Source organism: Echinococcus granulosus (genome assembly GCF_000524195.1).
Source record: "Echinococcus granulosus chromosome Unknown EG_S00063, whole genome shotgun sequence".
Taxonomy (NCBI): domain Eukaryota; kingdom Metazoa; phylum Platyhelminthes; class Cestoda; order Cyclophyllidea; family Taeniidae; genus Echinococcus; species Echinococcus granulosus.
In genome coordinates, this window is record NW_020170443.1 from 353,495 (window position 1) to 368,391 (window position 14,897).

General features: G+C 40.8%; 1 protein-coding gene across 1 annotated transcript; it reads right to left on the bottom strand. All coding sequences in view use genetic code 11, as the record gives it.

Moving 5' to 3' along the window:
• Positions 1-431: 431 nt before the first annotated feature.
• Positions 432-13,293, bottom strand: EGR_06793 (LIM/homeobox protein Lhx3; the record flags this gene model as incomplete). Its single annotated transcript, XM_024496042.1, has 13 exons — positions 432-521; positions 1,110-1,178; positions 1,257-1,305; positions 1,715-1,831; positions 3,088-3,155; positions 3,374-3,446; positions 3,518-3,564; positions 5,582-5,745; positions 5,826-6,100; positions 8,758-8,935; positions 9,551-9,753; positions 11,929-12,097; positions 13,110-13,293. The coding sequence occupies 13 exons, from the start codon at positions 13,291-13,293 to the stop codon at positions 432-434; spliced, it is 1,686 nt and encodes a 561-aa protein (XP_024349582.1).
• Between the last annotated feature and the right edge of the window lie 1,604 nt (positions 13,294-14,897).

Consider the following 14,897-nt stretch of genomic DNA (forward strand, 5'->3'; position numbering starts at 1 on the left):
TTACCGTTTGGACGCGCCTGGCACATCACATGCTAGACTCAAAGGCTTCACATCCAATAAAGCAATTCCAATTCAGCAATCACGACTGACCAATGCCTTTTCAGCCAGACACCGTCAATCGAAACTCAGGAGCCTCCTCCCATTACCATTGTCCTCATGCCCAACTCCACCTCTACTGCCTCCACAATTACTACAACTACAACCAACACCACTACCTCCATCGTCCGTTTTGACAGCAACCCCTTTCTCCTGCTCACCGCTTAGGCAGACACCACCTCCATCTACATTGCCATCCATGCGGCGACTTCTGGCAAGCCTCTCCACTGACCAACCAATCGTTGCACTATGCCCCACTCACCCTCCCACCTTCTTCCTTCGTGACCTCCCAACCAGCAACTAGCTCTTGCCTATTTGCCCAAGTCTCGGCAGGTTCACTTTTGTCGGATGCCACTCGCGGAAACAACGATGACCCCGGCATAGCGGCTTGAAGGCAGCAACAGCGATGATTGTAAATAGCGTAGCTAAGCAACAAATCAAATGCTAATTGTCTCCTCATTAAACTTTGACACTTTGAAGAAGGGGAGGTTGAGACAAAATTTGTGACTAGTAGGCGCCCATGCTGCTGCTACGCGTAACGTTCCAAACGTCTACCTAAAGACACGACCAAGAGGAGGAAGTGAAATCGAATTGAAACAAAAAAACCATCAGCTAAAAGGGGTACAGGGTATACGAACTTTGGACCTGATTAGGCCCAGCAGTGCCTACTAGATGAGGGCATAGGCAAATGCTAAAGGAGAGATGGGTCCTTCTTTCCCAAAACTTGATCCGTTGTCAAAAAGGCAACAATTTTTACATTTGCTAAGCGCTTGGGACGTGAATATTAAGACAGTCATGTGAAAACCTGATGCATTTGTTTTTAAAGATAAGCCGAAATCCCTTAAGGATGAAATGGAAATAGTTTTTTTCAAACTTTAAGGAGCGAATTATAAATGCCCTCATCTCTCGCAATAAAAAGGCACAAGCCCCCTCGGAATTGGGAGATAGGACAGGTGCAAAGTGAAAGAAGGGTACTGACGTGCAAAATAGCACTGAGTGACACGTTCACTCACCTTCCAGGAACAATGTAGCCAAACGTCAGCACCGAGATCGCGCTTTAGCATGTGCAACACTGAGGCTGTCTAAAAATTGTAGATACTGTCAACAATTTACATGACAATTGAGGGAGAGGAGTACATCTGCATTTGAAGAACACTTACATCGTAGAGAGTTGTATTGGAGGCTGTGATATGGTTCCGTTCAAATATCCTAGGATAAAGAAGCATTGTTTCGTTTCAGTGGACATTTAGGGGATAACAAGGTGGGCCGTTTGACCAAACTCATGAAAAATGGAAGGGCGAAGAAACACACATTAGGATATTATTAACTCGCCCTCTTTCATTTCTCCTGCACCTATCCTCCAAGCTACCTGGCAGTTTTGTCTACCTAGTCAGTCTGGTGTGTCTTTTGACTAAAAAAATCACTAAAATTTAAAAGAATACACCGTGAATATTCTGTCGGCAAACACTCTGTCATCCCCGTCCTTGTCTAGCTTGGTTCACCCGTGTTGTGCTGTCATGACAGCTCCGAAACCGTATCGAAAAATACGATTAATGTGAGCCCAATCAGCCACAATTACAACTGTTAGACGACGCCTTGCGGCGTAAAAAGGACTCACGCGGTGAAGTTGTACATTTTCTTCAACTTGAGACTAGCAGCAAAGTAGTCATGCTGGTCTGTAATCACGCTGTTATTCTGAATGACACAGATGCCGTGTTTTGTCCATTCATGGTTCCTGCCGAAGTATTGGAAAGCGCAAAAAAAAAACACTCAATTTCAACAAGTCATTATAATGTCTATATCACACCCAAAATAAGAAAGAACATTAATTAGAAAGTGGAGATTATCCTGTTTGATTAGTTCAAGAAAGTAGCAGACAACTTCATTCGGCATTTGACTGCAGTTTGTACCCCAATGAAGTCTCATTTATTCGAACAATGACATTCTTGGTGATCAGTGAATTAATACACGACGACGGAATCACAAACGTTGCTTTCTATAACTTACTAAGTGTTAGCTTGGTTTTTTTTTCTTCTCAGCTTGTAAAAAAAGTCCAAAATGGTCTGGTGAATGGGATGGGCGAGTAGCAAACGTGGATTCCACGTTTAATTACCAAAGAAATGGTTCTTCTCCGACCAATGAGTAATCCCAGATCCGATCGAGTAACAAGAACTTATGGAAAAAGTTGGCAAAAGGCGGTCCGACCACGAAACCTATTGTAGCATTTCATCCGCTTTTGCCCGACCATCGCTAGGAGAACCTGGTGAAAGGAGAGCTTAGTAATTTGGCAAGATCCCAACGTACTGATGTATTTTTTTCGCCTACAGTAACCAAAAATGTCAACGAAATGGTACAAAGATCTCAATTCGCAGACTTTGTACTGAAGAACATCGGAGTTGAATTTAAGTAGAAACAGAGAAGTTAATGCAAGCAGGATTATAGCCACTGCGGTACAAACGCACGTAAAAAGGGAAATCGTAAGTTAACTAATCACTCAATCCTGGTAGTAATAAACAATTCTGCCATTTCCATCAATGTGCTGAAGCAGGGAGGTGTGCATACAGGCCCTAAAGTATATTAACGTGTAAACCAGGCAATTAATTTGACTAAAAAATAAAAAAATACTTTTGAGATGATAAAATGCATTTAATAACCGCGATAAATAAAGTCACAGGGCCATGTATCGGTGCTGTTTCGTATAAATAACTTGAGAGTCGAACCAAATTATAGTTCGTTTGCACCGGAGGTGGGAAAAACTTGAATATTAAACCTTTGGTGGCAATGTTTGCTAGTAATTTCAAAGCTCGTATTCATCTGACGCGTGGGATTTAAAATTTTCATCCACGCTGTAGTCAGTATACTGTGAAGAAGAACCTAGGGCTCCGCTGCAGCCGATATTATCAACATGAAAGAATAAGGCAGTTAAACAATACTGAAAATTTAAGCAATTACGAGCATAAAGATTAAATCCAATCCTCTGAAAATACTCACCAAAACTTCCAGGGATGTTGGAAGCCCTTCTCGTCAACCCACTCCCGTTGTAGCTCCAAGAAAATATCCTTAAAAATGAGATGGACGCTTAGCGACGATTGATGAATTTTACTTTAAGAAGCCCGCGATCTTATACGCCTTACAAAGGTATTTATTTGTAAACGATCTGAAGCTAATTAGGATAATGTTCCGCACGTTGAAAAAAACTAGACTGGTTTTTGCTACCACTTCACTTGTCACGAGTGGCCTCGTCAGAAATGTCCCGTAAAAAGGTTAACTGACGTACCTTGATGGAATTGTTATCGTACTTTGGACCATCACCGCACTTGTTCATCTCCGTATTCGGCCATAGTTGCGCCCTGAAAGTGAGAATGGAAGTGAGGATAGCTCCAAAGTTAGGCAGTAGACGTGAATAAGGAAATAAACGCACCACAGGCCGTGAATGTTAAACCCGTTAACGACGCGAGGATAGGAGCACTGGAACAACAAACGAGAAATCTCAACGGAAGAAAAATTGATTCCCTTATCTGAAAATACCCCAAGATACTATTTTACTTGCGTTTCACTGCAATTAAGATGGACAGTTAAGGGAAATTAGAAACGACACAGATGAGAGTACTGTGGCGCTGCATAGTACAATACATAGCAGATTTTGGGACAAAAATTCTGAGTTAATTCTATTATTCTTGAGAACTTTGCAAAGATCTCACTTTAAGCCAAAAGCGTGCAAGACGATTCAATTATCAACTAAAAAAGCAAAAGTCACTTAATGCAGCGTCTTTATACATATGTGTAAAATTTACAATTATTTGGAGAACCCATGACACAAACAGGGGCGGTAGATTGAGGGACAAACATGACACCATGACGTACACTATTACCTTGATAAACTGGCAATACCCAGGTGGCCAAGATTGAGTAAGAAGCAGATAGTCCCACGTGGCATTCTCATTGTACCCAATTGGAGGGGGGACGTAATTTGTCTTTTGGTTGTTCACATCAATATATATGAACAAAACCTGTCGGTACAACCAAAAAAGAGCAGCAATAGGGAAAACAAAGCCGAAAATAAGCCTAAAACAGAAAATATCTTAGGTGAGTACAATACTTGCAATTTGTCGTAAAAATGGAATCCAAAATTGTATGGCTAGCATCGTGAGTTCTTGTAACTAACAAAAAAACAACAGTTTTAAGTGAAATTAATTAAATGCATTACTTAATGAGAGTCAAAGGCCAGATCGCGCCAAAGCTCACATTCTTCAAGGTGATGCTTCAGAATTTGCCGGTGTTTGTGATGAACAAGCTAAACAATTTAATAAATTAAAGCATTCACTAAACGCATATCTGGAAGCCTTTTTAAAACCACTAAACGATTTTAAGAGCTATTCAAATATATTCGTTGCCATATGTTTCCGATTGAGGCAACTTTTGAAAAGCTGTTGATAAAATGATTGATTTATTAATCCATGAAGACAAATTAGCCATTTATGTGTTTTTAGTTAATAAACACTGTCTTTATTATAATTAAAAACGTATCTAGTGGCTCAAACTTAGAATCTGAGTACTTACTGCGACAACCCACCTGTTTAATGCTCGCCATTCGAGAAAACTGGTCGGAGGAAACCAACTTTCATCAAGCGATTTCACAAACAGCTGAAATGTTGTAAGCCAGCTCCTCCTCTTTGAGACCAATGAACCCTTCTCAGCCGCGAAATTAATCTAATGTCATCGCGCGTCACCAGAAATACGTATTCGGACAAATGCACGTTACATTGCAGTTTTCGGATCATTATCGGTGTTTAATCATAGTTTAAAGAGTATTAGGTGCAATATTCAAGTTGGTTATTTTGCACTTGGATTTCACAGCTTCTATCTGTTAAACACTATTAATAGTCTTTGAAAGAAACTCCTCCTGGTTTCAATTTCATATTATTCATGGTTCCTGTTTGTTCGCAAATTAACTTTCTGTGAGGTAAAAAAATGTACACGCAGAGCATTTCAGCCTAATCGATGTGTTTTAAGGTCTCTGCACTGCGAAGATAATGGTTTGAAACATCATGATACGAAATATTATTGTGCTTGCCTATCCGGAACTATTAGTATGGATACATGATTTAGCTGAAGTTTCCATCGTATTTGCTTAAAAGCTTCACTAGCAGGGACTCACCGTACAGAGTTTTGACAAAATTTCTCAGCTTTCGATGATAACTTATAAATTTAATTTACTAATGTAACATTGTTTATTCGTCAACCAAATCCTCGAGTTTAAACCCCGCGCAGTTTTGCGTATAATGCTTTTTAAAACATCCAGTACATTTAATTCCACCTCTGATCTAAACAAATACGGTTCTATGGCTGTAACATTCCACAAATCCTCTGAATGAAACACAACTTTGCCAATGAAAATCTTTTGCGACACTAAATGAATGGACTTGATAAAAAAAAATGTAAGCTATGAATTGACAGAGTGAAGTCAGTGTCATCAACGGAACACTTGTGACTTGGAAACATGGGGATGTGGGAAGTGACAGAGTGGAGGTTTCGCAAATGTCTCCTGATAGCCTATCTCCGTGGGATGCGGAATCCAACTGATCATGCAATTTCGAAGTACTTGCGAATGCTGAATCGCAGTGAGGTCAGCCATCTCCGATTGTTGACCTAAGTACAATAGTTATGGTATAGGAATACCACCAAAAGCAGTATTCGCTTTAAAAGTATTGTAAACATTAACATATTACCATGTGAAATAGATGAATTGGAGAGTTCGCCTTCACTTTCGGCTCCACTGTCAACGCTGCTGCTGGTTGCCAGGATGGATGATGGTTCGTGGAGTTGTGAGTGCGTGTGCAGCGGCAACGTCTTCGTCTTGGAAGCGAGAGGAGGCTCATCCTCGTTCTCCTCATCTAGCTCATCATCATCATCAATGTCATCTCCTTGAGGTAGTTTAGCATCTCCCTCGTTCTGCCAATGTGTCTGACGTGAAGCATCTCTTCGTAGGCGCTTTTCTTTGGCTCTGAAAAGAATGCCAACCGTTTTTGAAAAAGGAAGTCCACAAGAAGCGGAAGCGACTGCTTGAAGAGCTCTCATTTGAATAATTCTACCATCCACCTTACAATTTCCTCGATTTGCTATACAGATGTGAAATTCCGTTTGCGTTTGACAGCAGAATGAATTTTGGAGAAGGGTAAGAGAGGGAGAAAAAGGAAAAGAAAGGGAGAGAAAGCACTGATGTTTTAATTAGCCCAGGTAAATAAAATATTCATAGGCAGAAGGAAAGTGGTCTGGCAAGGTGAAGGAGGAACGATGGGGCAACGAGGTTAATTAAATCCCCCTACGACACACAAGGGGATTGGGGTTTTATGCAAGACACTAACCCGGGAAACAGTTAAAATATCGAGGATTTTGAGAATACTGCAAATAAAAATATATTGTCTTTGCATTTTTGATAAAGGCAAATTTCATCCCAGATGGCAGAACACCCGGCCAGACTTCCACCCGGAGCCGGAGAGGAGAGCAACAGTGAAGTTATTGACGATAAAAGAAATCTAGGAGAGAGACTTATTCCTTTGATATTATTTTCATTGTTTAACCACGTCCGTACCTATCTTCCGATTAGTAATATTTCGCCAAACAGAATAAAATACCGATTTTGGTAATTATCCCTGAGAATCAAAGTGAAGGGCAGATGCTAAGTACCGTATCCTCTGCCCCTCCAGATTAATATTACCATATCTCTTGAATATTTCATCACCCACTCTCCGGCCACTGGTAGGTATAACTCATCTTGCGGAGGGACTAAACATTCGGCTTACGTGCCCACCGACGTTTATGATGCTATTGTTACAGCAGGCCGAGGAAACAAATAATCTTGACTCTGTTACGATTCACTGCCGTTTCATCGAGCTAGCATTGTAATATGGTAAAAGTCCTCAGAGCATTTAATTGTGAAAGTTTAAAGGCTACTTAATTTTGTCTTGCGGGAATCCATGTCGAGCAGGTTCTTGAGTGATCATCCATGACAATGCGGTATGATGGATAAAGTGGGAAAACGGAGGTGACTCCACATGGCATTTAAAAAAAATAACCGTTATGAGAAAATTGGCCTCAAAGAAAGTTGCTTTTCTTTTCTTTGATGGCATAAGAGTTTTTCTTAACAGATTTTGATGCATCATTCAGAAGAATTCTGAAATGGAAACAGCTGAATGGATCAGGGTGGTTGGGAGACCACCACCTGTAATACGTTGGCTGTTTAATCCATCGTTTGGACGAAGTGCCACTTTTTTGTCTCCGCCATTGCATCTGCTCCGGGTAAGCTGGCCTCTGGGCCATGCCAGTAACTCCAACCCCTTCAGTATTCCAAATAGATATATTCTGCCCGAGTACTATATCTTCGCTTGACTTTGGGGAAGTATCCGGACTCTACATTAGTAGCAGCAGAAAGTGAACCGCATCCTCATTTCTAATGCTGGGTGATAGACATTAGAGGGTCGGAAGAAGTGCCTATGCTACGGATGGGAGAATCGGTGATAACCCTAAACAGTAGAGCTGGAATTGACGTCTGCCTTCAGCGACTATCCCACTCCCATTATAATCAGGAAAGACAATGCCAACGGAGGTGTCATTAGCCGCAAACCCCCGGGAAAGGTTTCATTACAAAGCTCCTTACCGTGCGTGTATATTTTGACAAAGATAACTTGCGATACCTCCATCACTTTTCTACCAGTTGGATGGAATGCGGATAGTTGTGCGGCTGGGCAGCTCCGAAGTGGGAACAACGTGACAAGGAGGAACAGATGCGAAACCACAACCAACGTAACTGTGTTGAATCTCTTCCTTCCTGACATAACTACGTCTAGCTGTGAACGCTCGTGATGGCCACCGCAGTTCCCTGTCTCTGAACCCATCTCGCGTGCAGGATGAAACTACAGATCTAGTTGAATTACCAAGAGAAAGTCTGTGACGTTACAGTCAAGTGTCACCTCAGTTGCGTAGCAATGAGGTGCCTGGCACGGATAGAGGGTGGAATAACGCGATAGGTCGACTAAGGAGAGCGCTGGGATGCCGCCCGAAAGAGGAGAGGGGATATGTGATACATCAGTTATTTATTTAACTCACAATTTTAATAAAGGGCTACTTTGTGCCTTGGTAAATGAACCTTCGACGAGTGGGCTGGCCTCTGGACCATGCCAGTAGCCCCAAGCCCTATTGTATATTCTGCCTGAGTATTATGTCTTCCACCATCCTCAGGGAAGCCTGGAGGCGCTACACTGTAATGTAATGATTTAGCAGAGGCTGGCTATCAAGCGATCGGGTCGTCCGAACAGCACAAACAACGTCCGAATGCATTCCAGTCACACAATTGAAGCCCTTCAGAAATCTGTACTTCCCCTTTGACGGATTATGCTTAAATTTTGGCCGTCGGGAGCAGAGATTAGTTAATTCTTCTTTGTAGTTGAGATAGACTCGTTTAAAATAGGTAATTTTTTGCACTTAAAGATTATCCAAACAAGGTTTTTAAGAAATTCCACTTTTGTGAATGTAACTTAAACACTACGTCAATTCTTTCCTAGCCGAGAAAGTCTTTACTGGTGGCAGAAGAAGAAAAACAATTTCTCTGAGGGATTAAGTCGACTTATTTAAGATGACCAAGGAGAAGGACTTTTGACTGACCTTCTGTTTTGAAACCACACCTGAACAACTCGCATATCCAGACCCGTCTCGGCGCTCAACTGTTCCCGCACGTGCCTTGAGGGCTTAGCGCCCTCGGCGTAGGCCTTCTTAAGAGCGTCCAACTGCTTCGCATTTATTGTTGTTCGTGGGCGTTTGTTCACATTCTCCAATTCAACTTCTAAAGATGAGGGGAGAATCGAGCCGCACACATTATTTTTGTACTCAAATTACTGTGTATGCTTCTTACGGAAATGCGGTAACTGATTAAACATAATAGTATTAATTTAGTATCTCTTACTTCAAACTCAAATTTTTGAGGTGAAGAAAAAAAGTAAACCTCTCATTTTTGAGATGCAAATTTGGTTAGTTTTTTAAATTCTTGATGTCACTAATGGAAACAGCTAAATTATGGGTGAATAAGCACGACTAGACGGCAAACAAACTGACTTTAACCTCAATGAAAAATAATGTTTATGCCTGAACTTTGGATTTTCCTGCCAAATGAGCTGCCTGGACTGATACTAAGGTAAAAATGAAATTTTATTATATTCTTCCAACTCTGCAATGTTAATGCTGCATCATGGTCTGCACCCCTGAATTTTGGCGGACTCTATATCTGGCATGAGTTATTATTCTTTGCTAAAATTTGAAGTATAATGAAAAATCATGTAAGCAATTTCTAAAAAATCACATGGAGAAAAAGGTATAATATCTAATATTTTTGCATAAATCGACTTCTTAGTCGAAGATGGATGGTGGATTCGCTTTACGGGGAAAGACGCTCAAAACTAACCCTGGGCCTTGATCATGGTAAAATCAGCTTTGCACATGAGTCGACGATCAGCAAGAAGGTAGAACTCATCACCGGTGTTGAGAGATCGTGCACAGACGTGACATACGAAGCATTCAAGATGGTAGACGTTGTCGTGGGCTTTGCGAACCATCTCGTTCGGCGGAATGCCCTCTTCACAGCTCGCACACTTTGTTCCGAAGCGTCTAAAAGGTAATTGCCTTAATAAGTATTTTTGAGAAATAAAATGCCATGTTTTGCCTGTAGTTTTGAATCTCCTCATGTAATAAATTCTACTTGACGAACCGGCTACCCTTTCAATGAAACTAACAAGGAATGAGGAATACTAAGGGCACTTATTCAAAAGCTTTTGTAGGCAGAGGAGTGTCAGGAACGTAATTTTTACTTTACAAAATCATCCCTTGTATAGCCATGTGTGAGTAAAGTGAGAATTTTAAAATGTTCTAAATACATCCAGGACATGTACAAAGGGCATAGTTTGCTTATTAGGCCAAAACTACGAGAAGTGGAAGAAAGGTTGATCCCTTGGTAAACGACAGAAGCCTAAAGAAGTGCAGTTAAATCATACTGTCCCCAAAGACAGGCAACTATGGTAGAAGATGACGCAAGCTAATCTATTTTTAAGCAAAGTGGAAACCTTTTGTCATTTCTTTAATTCCGATACCTTCTGCTAAGAAGAGTGAAAAGTATCGCAAAAGGAAGCATCATTTACTGAAATCCACCTTAAAACAGCACTGAGGTCTGGTGACCTGCATTTTGAACATAACAAATAACACACAATCCCTATAGGATTGTGGAAATGTTCCCAAGTTTTGCCCAATACGACTGATTATTTTACATAATCAAAGAAGTTATTACTTCTCTTTAACCAAATGGACTCAATTACTTATCAGTGCAGAAGCGAATTAAAACCAATGGGGGCCGTTTGAGAAACACTAGCATTTTATTTGATAATGGTAAATCTACTAAACGTAAAACACTCATTCTTTCGACGACCAAGATATAGTATATGCATCTGATAGCATAAGTTTCGTTTCATCTTGCTGTCTTTACTTCTGAATGGCAAATTAGTTAAAAATCGCTAAAGAATATAATTAAAAGCGTATTTCCCCCAAACAACCTACGTGTGACCCATTAACAGGATTTAGTTCATTTAAACTAAATCTGTCGGGTCTGAAGTTAAGGTAAATACTGCAACATTATTAAAATTGCTAGCTCACCGTTAGCTTTTCCCTTGCTACGATAATATCCATATTATACAAATTGAACTCAAAAGTCAGAAATTCATTTTGCAATCGAAAATAGGGTATTTACAGAATTATCGCAAAGTTTAAAGAATAGTCAGAGTCAAAACGACATTCATTAATGCAAAATGTGAGCCTTAGCTGCAAGTTTGCTTTCTTAAGAAGTCACTCTCACTCCCACTTAGGCACTCCCTCAAAGTTCATTAGTTCCATTTGTGTATGCAGGAATGCAAGTAGGTGTGGATGTGTGGGTATGGATGTGCCAGATCCAACTCCCCTCGTCTGCATCTGTCATTAGTGGAGTCTGCGTATACACCACCCTCAGGCAGTTGCTAGGGCTACATCTCCGGGCTTATGGACTCGCCATTATCCAAGGAAAGCGAGAGGGAAGGAGGGAGGGAGGGGCCAAGGCAAACGAGTGTATTCTACTCAACTCCCTCAGATGTTCGTCCTCGTGGCGTACAAAAAACAACACTGACTAGAATTTGAGTTTTCCAAAACCCAAGTCAACAGGAAAGAAGAAAAATAGGGAGGGAGAGAGGGATGCAGTAACAGTGGCAATAGTGTATTTCCTTTGTTATCCTTAGGTAAAGCAGTTTCCACTACGAGAGTGCTATGCAGACGAAGAGGTACTAAACACATCGACTAACAAGAAAACAAAGAACAAAACATTGGAAAATCCCAATGCAAAGGAAGAGTGCATGTTTGGATTAAAGAAATTGATAGAACTAAATCAACGTCATAATAAACCTACTGTAGTAAGTTTTGCAGAAGGAATTGTTGATGTACTCCCTATATTCAGAAAATCTTGCATGCATCGTCATACTTTAGCAGATTCTGCCCATAAGGCACTCAAATAACTAGGCAAATATAAAAAGATGTGGGCGTCGTCTGCACCGGATTGAAATGAGCTCGTGATTAATGTCTTGACTTTGACCACAGCAACGGATATGCGGTTCCGACCTCCACCCCTGACAACCCGTCGGATCTGCGGGGTTTTTAGTGAGTAAATTAACAACTCCCAGCCCCTCCCTCCCCCCGCCTCCTTCAATGCCTATAAACCTGTACACCCTCTCAAGTCCACATTCTCAAATGTTTTAACTCTGACACGCTTACCTGAAAAAGTCCTCACGACAATAGACTTCACCGTCTCGATAGAAGCACTTATTCACGAGGGAGACGCCACAATCGGAACAGTAGAGGCACTTGGCATGCCAGTACTGATCCAATACTAGGAGAAGGGTTTTCTCATGCACCTGCTCTGAACATCGACTACAAATTGGCGCTAAAATGGATATTATAAACAATATTTTCGACTTGATTTTCAGCGGAATATTTCCTGTCAATTAGTTGGGGCTATAGGTTGCTTTCATTAATAGTGCAAACACGGCAATTATGTCACAAAGGAGTACTATTTACAAAAAAAAGCAAATGAATTAGCCTAATCGTTGTGTTGAAGCTGTTTGTTTAATTGTTTGAACCGTATTGACATTAAAGTGTGGTGGCGTGCCAAACTTCATCTCTTTAGAACTATCAATGCAGAGGCACAATCGGCTTAACTCCAGCCAGCAACCGCGGCTTTCAAGTAAACCCAATTTAGCAAATGGTTTCGTACTCTCTCCAGCCACTTAACTCGATTAAAACACACACACACACACACACACAACAGGTTAAGAAGGGAGATAAAGGATTTGAGTGTGTGTGTGTGTGTGTGTGTATGCATGTGTATGTGGGGGCTGAGGGCGATAGGTGTGGGGGAGGGTGGGTATGGCTAAGGTGAGAGGGTGATGGGCCAGTTTATGGCTAGATTCTACTCACGTTTGAAGGTTAATCAGGTTAAAAGGGAGAAACAGCGGATGGAAAAATCCACTGTCACTACTGGCCCTACTTTGCTAAGAGCTGCTTGAGCAATAGTAAGTCAAACACCTTGACTAATCTTCCTTGATGGGAAGGGAAACTGTCCTAGGCTGTGCTTGATACATTTGTTTGCTTTTAAAACCTATTTGAACCAGTGACCATAGTTAAACAGATCAATCTTGTCAACTTAAGATGCCGCCGTAAAGTAACAACGTTTAATGCGTTTGAGTGGATGTGATTGTAGGCGGAGATTTAAAAAGCACTGAAGTCAAGAATCCCTTTTTTTGTCGTAAACATTTTTTTTTGACAGATTTGCACACCGCTCTTGTGAGTGATATTATCTGCCGACTTATCAGCGTGTGGCTCATGACATGTGACATGTTCACACATCTGTTGGAAACAATCACAGGTGCAAGTTTGAAAGTAGTATTTTCACTTACCAGATGGTCCGTTCAAAGAGCTTTGTGTTGCCATTTGTAGTGCTGGTTGGGAAGACATCAATGTTTTAGGCGTATTCGCGTAGTTCAGTACTGCCAGAAATGGCGGTGGTGGTGGTGGTGGTGGCAGGGGTGCATGCATCTGCATAGTTCCTAGTCCGATTCCTGAAACTTGTCCGCTCCCCATAGGACTCAGTAAGTGATGATTAGCCATTTGTGAAGATAGGTACGTAGCTTACCATTACTGTTTGAGCGCTCGCAGTCGCACGGCGCTCCGATTGGTTCGTGTGGGCTCTAGGCCAAGGCGTACTGCATTTCTATTGGTTGTCATTTGCGTGTCATGGCTTACAAACTTCTTATTAAATTGCTATTTTCATAAAATAGTTGAAGCGGCTAATCGAAGTAACGAGTAGACGGTTCCCCACTGCTTCCTTCATGTAACTCGCTAATAATGAGCAACTGGAAGTACATAAAAGTAAAAAAGGAATTTTAGTTACACATGTTTGTGCCCTGAAAAAAACAAAAGCTTGGAATAATTTAAATACTTCATAATTTGCAATCGTCTTATTTACTCTCCGATTTAGACGCTACTACAGGTAAACAGATGGTCTTGCTCCCGTGAAATCATTTTGTTTAGGTTAAAATGCTGCAGCCTACATCCATGAATCACTTTATCTGTACTCAGATGGAAATAATTGACCCCCTTCATGAAAATTTGAAGCATTTGGAAAGAACTGTATGTTAAGTATAAAAAGGACTGCCTTTTATCGGTAGTGCATTAAGAATGACCACCATGTTGGCGAAAGAAGCAATTTTGCGTTAAAAATGCATAGATTTACCCTTCAAATGTAACTCTTATTCTGCACCACAACTTTCTGTTATTGTCAGCATTCCAGCTACGCATGTTTTTCAGCCAACCAAGGCAGAGGTTAATCGGGGAGCTTATGATACTAAATTATTCAAAGGAAGGTCCATACACGTGTCCTAGACAGCACTCCTCTGGCGCCACCACTACCGCCGTCACCAGCACAGCCTCCACTTATCGGAAGATGCAAATGTCATTTAATCCATTTAAGGTTCCAACAAACCTCGAACACAGTTAAGGGCAAATAAAAATCATTTAAAAACGTTTTACTTCTCAGTAGTGCTATCTCATTTTTACATTAATACCTAGGAAGTCCATTTTTTACTTTTATTTGCTTCCCTTCTCCCATTTTTATTTCTACCCGTTCTCCTTTCAAAACCCTAGCAACACATTGCCTTGGTTTTGGTTAAGTAAAAAGAGATGCATCACAGCATATTTGTTATTCAAATCGCCAAAATCTTAGTTTGTAGGCGCGTTTCAAATTCTTCATGCCAGAGACGAATTACGGCTTTCTAAACTGGAGATAAGGGTTAAAGTAGTCAGGTCTATTTGCATGAATAAAATAGCTTCTAGAAGGATAAATAATTTATGCAGAAAGCTTTTGTTTGGGGTGCGAGACCGAGTGAAATCATCTTTCTGCTTTTAACGAGGCATTGATGACCATTCATGTGTATGGAGAATAAAATTATCATATTTTGATTTCGCGGCCAAAAATTATGCCATCCTAATTTTAAAATAAATTTAGAAATTTCTTTACTAATTTTTAAGGGAAAGGAAATTTATGTTTTGCAGGTAAAATATGTCACATTGCAACAGCACTGACTGTGACACGAGGTGTCACCGATGCTTTAGTGTTTGACAACCGTAGGTGAGTTCATAGTTTTATAATTAACTTTTTCCGACTCACTTACCTTATCTTATGATAA